This window comes from Salvia splendens, chromosome 4 (genome assembly GCF_004379255.2).
Source record: "Salvia splendens isolate huo1 chromosome 4, SspV2, whole genome shotgun sequence".
NCBI classification, from domain to species: domain Eukaryota; kingdom Viridiplantae; phylum Streptophyta; class Magnoliopsida; order Lamiales; family Lamiaceae; genus Salvia; species Salvia splendens.
In genome coordinates, this window is record NC_056035.1 from 11,026,669 (window position 1) to 11,035,723 (window position 9,055).

The 9,055-nt window shown below is 40.1% G+C and overlaps 1 protein-coding gene across 1 annotated transcript; it reads left to right on the plus strand.

Annotated features, from left to right (window-relative positions):
- The first annotated feature begins 7,356 nt into the window (after positions 1-7,356).
- Positions 7,357-8,627, plus strand: LOC121800476 (ubiquitin domain-containing protein DSK2b-like). The gene is made up of 5 exons (XM_042200046.1): positions 7,357-7,433; positions 7,554-7,667; positions 7,921-7,964; positions 8,150-8,247; positions 8,325-8,627. The coding sequence occupies exons 1-5, from the start codon at positions 7,380-7,382 to the stop codon at positions 8,333-8,335; spliced, it is 321 nt and encodes a 106-aa protein (XP_042055980.1). The 5' UTR covers positions 7,357-7,379; the 3' UTR covers positions 8,336-8,627.
- Positions 8,628-9,055: the final 428 nt, after the last annotated feature.

Consider the following 9,055-nt stretch of genomic DNA (forward strand, 5'->3'; position numbering starts at 1 on the left):
AAGAAGTTACAATCGGACCTAAGACGGTTGATTGCATCTTCATTGGATATGCACTTAACAGTAGTGCATATCGATTTGTTGTTCACAAGTCTGAAATATCGACTATCACAGTAGGAACAACAATTGAGTCGAGGAATGCTGTATTTCTCGAAAATACCTTTCCTTGCAAAGATAAGGAAAAGGTATCAACCAATTCTGAGACAAGAATTGAAGAAGCCACTAGTTCTAAACAAGTGGAAGAAGAAGCCACTAGTTCTAAATCAACAGATGCGGAACCTGAATCGCGCAAGCGTGCAAGGCCCGATCCAAAAGATACAGTACTAAGACGTGGTAATAGAGTCAGAACACCAAAAACTTTTGGTCCTGACTACATTGCTTTCATGTTGGATGAAGAACCAACATCGATAAAAGTAGCCTTTGCTGGCCCAGACGGGCTGCATTGGAGAGAAGCTGTTCAAAGCGAAATTGATTCAATTTTGCTAAACCACACATGGGTGTTGGTTGATTTGCCCGAAGGTGCTAAACCTTTAGGATGCAAATGGGTTCTTAAAAGAAAGTTTAAGGCCGATGGAACAGTTGATAAGTATAAAGCCCGATTAGTAGTAAAGGGTTTTAAACAAAAAGAAGGACATGACTTCTTCGATACCTATTCACCTGTAACAAGGATTACATCTATACGAGTGCTTCTGGCTATTGCTGCATTGCACAATCTTGAGATTCATCAAATGGATGTAAAGACCGCGTTTCTAAATGGTGAACTAGAAGATGAAATCTATATGGAACAACCCGAAGGGTTTGTAGTACCTGGACAAGAGAAAAAGGTATGCAAGCTCGTGAAATCCCTATATGGATTGAAACAAGCGCCATTGCAATGGCACTTGAAGTTTGATAATGTGATGTTATCAAATGGGTTTAAAATCAACGAGTGCGACAAATGTGTCTACATCAAGAGCACTAATAACGGTCATGTTATAGTGTGTCTCTACGTTGATGATATGTTAATCTTGGGTAGCAACACTCAAGTAATTAACGATACAAAGGCCATGTTAAAGAGAAACTTTGACATGAAAGACATGGGTCTAGCCGATGTAATTCTTGGAATGAAGATTCTAAGAACGAATGATGGAATCATCTTAACACAATCACATTATGTTGAGAAGATATTGAATAAATTCAAAGCCTATGATGGCGCGCCGGTTAAGACTCCAATTGAACTCGACGTTCACTTGAGCAAAAACAAAGGCGAGCCCGTTGCACAAGAAGAGTATGCACGGGTCATCGGGTGCATTATGTACTTGACTAATTGCACTCGACCCGACATTGCTTGTGCCGTGAACAAGTTAAGTCGTTACACGAGCAATCCAAGCAAAGAGCATTGGAGAGCTCTTGTGAGGGTTTTGAGATATTTAAAACACACTCAAAATCTTGGGCTACACTTCTCGAGATACCCCCCGGTACTTGAAGGGTACTGCGATGCCAATTGGATATCTGATAATAGAGACTCACTTTCAACAAGTGGATATGTCTTTACTATTGGGGGTGGTGCTGTATCGTGGAAATCCACAAAACAGACCTGTATAGCCCGATCAACAATGGAATCGGAGTTCATTGCCTTGGATAAGGCTGGTGAGGAAGCCGAGTGGCTTAAGAACTTCCTTGAAGACATTCCATGTTGGTCTAAGCCAGTGCCACCAGTGCTGATTCACTGCGATAGCCAAGCGGCTATTGGAAGGGCAAACAATGGTTTCTATAACGGTAAGTCTCGACATATACGTCGACGACATAACACCGTGAGACATTTGATCACAACAGGGGTGATTACAATTGACTATGTGAAGTCAATAGATAATCTAGCGGATCCGCTAACCAAAGGGTTAAACCGTGATCAAATGAATAAGTTGCTAGAGGGAATGGGTTTGAAATCCACAAACTAAAGAATTGTCATAGTGGTAACCCAACCATGATGACTGGAGATCCCAAGAACTTGGTTCAAAGGGACAACTAAGCTATGAGAGTTCATGGAAAAACACTCAAACTATATCTATTCCCTAGAGAGCAATAGAGTGTTGGAGAACTTGTCTCGTGGTAAAGGCTAAGTCTATGACTTTTAATGGTTCTTAAGGATCTCAAAGAGATGGAATTCTCAAAGAGACCAAGTATGGCAAGGTACTTGACTAAGAATCACCTATGTAAGTGCGAAGTGTGGTCGCTTCATAAAAAACGCACTTATGAATCCAAAGTGGTGTCCAAGACCGCAATGGACACAAAACGTGAGAACGGATGAGGTTGAGGTGTTTAAGTGTTAACACCATTGTCTCGGTGCACGCCGTGGGGGATTAGTTCAAAGCATCGCGCTACTAAGCCGCCTGTGTATCCGATGGTGTCGACTATGGAGGGTTCAAAGTCAACAACTACCTATCCTTATGCTTATATACCTCGCGAGGGTTGAGCTTGTGTCTGCATGCATATGCATTCGGCTATTTCCACTCATGTGGGGGATTGTAAAAATCATGGATTAAATATGCCCGGTCAATGGATTTTGACCAAATAATAAATGTGACGAGACATTTAATTTTGTGAAATTAAATGACATAGCGTCGATCTACATTTTACGTAGGTAAATGTAGTATATTCACTTTCTCAAATCCGATTTCCGGTGAGTGAGAAATAGTGGATTAAAGTTGGGCATAATTAGCTTTTAATTAAAGCTTGGAGATGGAGCTTAGGGAATAATTAACTAGTGTTAATTATCCCACATTGGAGGATTAACACATCTTTAATGTGTATAAATTAAGTGACTTTATGTTACTTAATAATTATAGTGGACCAAGATGGGTGAAAGAGCCCACACGCGCGCACACGCGCGCGCCGCCGCCGCCGCCCGCCCGCCCGAGCCCGAGCCCGAGCCCGTGCCCGTGCACGTGCTCGCGCTCGCGGTCGCGGTCGCGGGCCGCGGGCCTCGGGCCCGATCCCGATCCCGATCTCGATCTCGATCTTGATCTTGGACTTGGACTTGGACTTGGACTTGGATTTGGATCTTGGCAATTGGTCTTTGGGCTTGGTGCTTGGCCCAAACTATTCTTTTTGGACCACCGCCGAGTCAGCAATCCAAGTGGCTTGACACGTCGTCAAGCGAGGCACAGTCACGGGTGCCACGTGAGAAATCCACACGCTCCACACACGGATGGCACACTCCTGCCACACGTCTGTAACCGACGTCGGTTACGAATTGCCATGATGACAGCCATCATGGCTGTTGACCCCCTGCAGTGGACTGAGCCTATAAATAGGCCAGTCATTCCATGCATCACTACACAATTCAAAAAGCATTCTGCATCATAAGCTCTCTCCCTCTCCCTGCATAGTTTTTCTGTCGAAGCTCTGCCCTCTCCTCCATCCAGTTCGCCGGAGCTCTGCTGATTGCGGTGCTGCATCAATAGAGACGTAGCCGTTTTACCTTTGGGGACGACACGCCAAACCGAAGAGCACTACCGGGGCGTATCTCGTCTTGCGGGAAGAGGCCTCCTCGACTCGGCTTTCATACTGGTTTAGTTGTTTCGATTTCTATTGTAATTTCTTTAGTTCAGTTTCTCCTTTTCTTTCTTTTGAGTTGTATTACGCCCGGTTTTGTTATCTTGTAATCCCAGAAACCAACACGTTCATCCTTGGCGATGTTTGTCCGTGAATTGAAATTCCGCATCGCTCCTCGGTGTGGAATTCTCGAAAGTCAGCAACGTATGATCTACCACAATATAGTCATGGATGATACACGCACTCTTGGAAGCTATGGTTTGTTCTTCTGACTTTGAAAATATGCATTTCATGCTTCTCTGTTATCTCTCTCTATTAAATTAGGACTTCGAAAATATGAATTTATGCTTCTCTGTTATCTCTCTCTATCAAATTAGGACTTCGATAATATGCGTTTCATGCTTCTCTGTGATCTCTCTCTATTAAATTAGGACTTCGAAAATATACATTTCATGCTTCTATGTGATCTCTCTCTATTAAATTAGGAATAGGAAAATCTGTATCTCCAAAAATATGTTAACTGTTGCTACTATTTGCAATGAATCTCTACTTTCATATTATATCCATTTTGAAGTCCCTCTGTTGGTTGTTAGATATTGTCCCCTATTATTGGCTGGCGTTCCTCCCCTTCGTCTATTGTGATCGTAACCCGTACATATTTATTGAGAGGGGACGCCTATTTTTGTACTGAAAATGCTTGGACCGGACCCTGACATGCAACAAAGAGAGCTCGAAGACATGCAGGATCAACTTGATCGAGTGCTCAAGGACCCCGTGCACGTTAGATACCTGTTTTACATACCCGAGATCCAGAACTTGTTCGATCAAAGCAATAATACTGCTATGTGGGTCTGCTATTTTCTGATGAATGGGATTCGAGAGATTCCTGACGTGGATTTGGAACCTATTCTTAACAATCCTGCAACCCTCCGGATCATATTGGATGCAGCTTACAGCATTTCAACAATGCATAAGGTGCTGAATGCGGCGTTGCTCAGAACCGATCCTGAGGAAAGAGCTCCTCCTTCTCATCCTCACGATCCCTTATCTTCTACCCTTAATCAGGATCCCATGATATCAAAACTGATTGAAGATATGAGTCAAACTCCTGATAATCTGATCGAGGTTATGCTAGCTCTATCTCTCTATCTCATGGATCAAACTGGACTATTTTCCTTCTTCACTTTACTTAAGAAGTAAGATACATCTTTATATAAAACTGATCTGTCTCCTGTATGGATTTAGTATTTGGCCGTCACCCCAAGGCTAAGGAACATGCTCGATTCCTCCTCTTGGTTCAGAGGTATGACGAGAAACCCTGAGTTTGTTCGTCGGTTTGCTATCCCTACGATTGCGCATGTAAGATGTTATACCCTCAATTTATCTCTGTAATTTTTTTAGATATCTTGGTGACTTCTTTGGTTTATTTGTTATGATACAAAGTTGGGCAAGCTAAGTTGCCTATAATGCTATATATATTAGTAGGAGTAGTAGTAGTAGTTAGTAGTAGGGAGTATAGTTAATAATTTAAAGTGAGTTGTGATTTTTCTTTTACAGCCAGTTTAAAATCATCCACCTACTTTCTTATCAAATGCTTGCTCCCCTTTCAGGCGATCATTCTTTTGCACAAAGCTTTATGGGATCAGGTCATAGTGTAAGTCTTCTGTTTTGCTCCTTGGCTTCATTTCTAGGAAAATAAATGCCAAAAGTAGGTGATTCAGATCCTTTAATGCTGGGAAATCATGTTGCATCTTGGTTTCTTTCTGATGTCTCCACATCACAGTATAACAGTTTCCATAATGCCTGTTGAAAATTTGTGGCTTAGTTAATTAACTGCATACTTTATGTATTGCAGAGACGCAATAAATAGATACACTGGATGGACAGGTACATTTATTTTAAATCCATTTTTTGTGAGTCCTGCTTAATTGATTAAAGTTTTCTGCAAAAATAGACAATTTGTCCATTTGATACTGTTCAAACAAGATTTTTTCATTTTTAAGTAACCTGCATTGCAAAGTTCTTATATAAATAACTAGTTAGGGAACTGTAAGCTAGCAGGGCTATTTTTTTTTCCATTTTGGTTCATCTTCGTTTTGCTAATTGCATCCTTGAGATCCCCTTTACTCAACTCAATCAGCTAAATTATGCAGAACTTTATAGAAAGAAAAGCCTCACACAAAAACTAGTACTAATATATTTGATTTCAGTAAAACTAGTGTTTAATGGCCTGGAAATTAAAAAGAAATATGAAAAAGCAGGTCAGGTGACTGCCGCTGAGACATTGCAGAGAGTGATAGCCATGTTTAGTGAGCTTGCAGAGACGGCTGGAATAATTGTTAAAACTGCAACGGCAGGTTGCATCTCTATCTCATCATCTATCTCTATTTCTTGATTCTTCTGGAATGGTGCTTATTTTATGCTTTATCAGATCCTGTTCCTGTTATACAATTTGCTGAGGATCTCAGGGAATGTGTATCTGAACTTACAGTCAATCCCCCTGGAACACCAAATACAAACCCACTTCCAAATCATTGGGCCTACACTCCTGGTAAGTCTCAATTTATACACATGTTCATGTTAGAGTATTATGCTACTCAACTTGCCAGATTTTATTAACAGGGCTTACCATCCTAGAAAACATCCTAGAACTGAGAGCCCCCACTGCTAGCAGTACACCACTTGCATTTGAGATCCTTCGACCTTTAGGTTCGGTTGATATTCTCGATTTAACTCTAGTTCTTGATTCTTTGTGTGCTTTATTTTTATGCTTTATCGTTGATCTTGAAGCAGAATATGGTAATGTACACAGCCGTTTACGGCAACTGGGAATCCTTTCACCTCATGTAATCACCACAGCTCTGATTGTCATGGCAAGCAATGCTCAATCTAGACTCAGGACCATCCCAGATTTAGGTTAGGAGATATCTTTTGGTCGTATATGCTCTTGATTCTTCCGGTGCTTTATATCATGCTGATCACGTTGAACCTGAACCTGAAGATGCATATGCTATTCTACTGGACGATTTATATACATTGGGTATCTATACATCCGAAGAATACATCCGAGCACTGATTGACTCTGGAGGCAATACTGCAAGGGCATTAAGGACCCTTCGAAATTCAGGTTAGATGGCTATCTTTTGACCTATAGTATCTTTTCATCTTTTTGATTTAACTCTAGTTCTTGATTCTGCCTGACTTTAGGTTAGGTGATATCTTTTGGTCTTATATACTCTTGATTCGTCTGGATATAGTTCATGCAAATCCCATTGGTTTTCTGCATCTGCACTTGTTTTTAGACATTCATTGCCCTGGTGTGGGATCTTCAGTTTGAAATATTGTGGACCCCAGCAGGCTAGAATGGTAGATGCTTCTTTGATTCCATATCTGTGGTTTATGTATGAAGTGCCAGTGTCAAACAGATCAGACATTGGTATTAGTTTGTTTGTCTTTATAGAAGCTGACACAACATAGACTCCTTAGTTATGTTAGACTTTGATAAATGATCTTCTTTGAATATTTTTCTGCAATCAGCCTTGTTTTTAGAGTAAGTTTGATTAGTTTTTTTTAAATGTTTGTTAGAGGTTGATATGTTTTGTCTAATAGTAGTCTTCTGGGACTTATTTCATGCAGAGGCCAGTGAATCTTCTGAGACCGAACAATCATTGTATCAACAAACTGTAGACGAATTTGCAGGGCTGTCTATAGATACGGAACGGACAGATAGACAACTTCAACAGCAGGGGGGTCCTGGACCTGAAGGCACCATGACTGGTGTACTTGATCTTGAGAGGTTGCCGGTGTCTATACTAGATATCGTAGGCGCTGAGCATCGGGTACACCAAATGGTCCAAGAAACAATTCGTCTTATGCTTGTTGAACCCCATTATCTGATTCAGGTTATGCTAATTCCCTCTCTCTCTCTCCCTGTTAGATCAAACTGGACTATTTTCCTTCTTTACTTTACATAAGATACAATTTTATATGAAACTTATATTTCATTACTGTATGGATCTTAGTTTTTCTCCATCACCCAAAGGCTAAGGAGCGTACTCGATTCCAACCCTCAGATTAGAGATTTGATGGATAATCCTGAGTTTGTTCATCAGTTAGCTACCCCTGAGATTGTGAATGTAAGACGCTGACCCACACTATATACCTCTGGATTGGTGACATTCTTTGGTTTCTTTTGCAATGATATTACAAAATCCTGGTATTTTATCCGACTTGGCTGCATTAGGGGGTATAGTTAATATTTTTATATCATTTGTGATATCTCTCGGAATGCAAAATATGTAATATTGCCTTCCTTTCCGTTTGTTTGTTACTTTCTTCTATTACATGCTTCCTGTACATTTATTGCTTGTACTTTGATCCCAATATCAGGCACTCTTGATTTATCGCAGTGCTCTGGAGGATCAGTTGTATTTGTAAGTCTTCTCCTTTGCTGCTTGGCTTCATTTCTATGGAAAATTATACTCCGTTGTATTAAAAGTTTTCGATCCATATGCAAAATTAGTTGGGAAATCATGTAGCATCTCTTTCAGAAATGTCCGAACATGACAATTTGAAATCTGTGGCTTGGTTAGTTAACTGCATATGCTGTATATCGCAGTGATGAAGAAACTGCTGAGGAGATATTGCAGAGGCTGCTCGATTTGTTTGTTGAGCTTGCAGTACGTTGTGGCATGATTCCTGCAATTGCACGCACAGGTTGCATCTCTAACTTATGATTTAACTCTAGCTCTTGGTACTTCTAGTCTGATCATTTGTTTCTTGCTTTATCGCAGATCCCCCATGATGCTGAAGATGGATGTGCTACTCAACCGGTTAGGTTGATATGTTTCGGTCTTATCACGGGAATATGAATGCGAAAACAACCAAACCATAAATTGACCAAGTACAAAATATATTGTTTGTGAAGTTGAGATACAAGTATGTGCGGTTCAGGTTTGTGAATTCTTGACTTTGCCTTGATTTCTATCCTTGTGAAAAGTCTTCTTTTTTCATATAAAACTCAACATTAGCATTAGTATTAACAACGAATTAGCCCTCTATCAGTGATTGTTGTTTTGATATGATCATTAGTAATTTTCGGCATACTTCTAAAGGTGTTTTACCAATTTATTTAGCACATTTTTAAGTAACCAACATTTTTTTGCATACTTCCTTCTCACAAACAATTTAACTTATATATATTTTTTTGGTATGGTTTGTTGAGTATGAACTCGAACCTCCTTCTCAACGATGATTGGAGCATGGGTGATCGGTTCGTGCATTTCTGGTGTTTGTTTTAATTTCAATGAGTCGAGTATCCTTGCTCTAGTTATTAGCAGCATTACTGTGGAATATCAAATGGCGAGATAGGGTGAGGCATTCCTGATCCGATGGGATTATTCTTTGAGTGATGATATATATATGTAATATAATTTCTACTACTATATGATTAATTTAAGCCTTAATGTCTGATTATTCGAATGAACTATAATCACGTATATGTATAATATAATATAAGAAAAGC

What these genes read in the sequence shown, in the direction of transcription:
- LOC121800476 (XM_042200046.1), top strand. Translation starts at nt 7,380, where the DNA reads ATGGTCCAAGAAACAATTCGTCTTATGCTTGTTGAACCCCATTATCTG. An exon ending in CTACCCCTGAGATTGTGAAT is followed by an intron (nt 7,668 to 7,920) that starts GTAAGACGCTGA and finishes TCCCAATATCAG; the next exon opens with GCACTCTTGATTTATCGCAG. An exon ending in CTGGAGGATCAGTTGTATTT is followed by an intron (nt 7,965 to 8,149) that starts GTAAGTCTTCTC and finishes TGTATATCGCAG; the next exon opens with TGATGAAGAAACTGCTGAGG.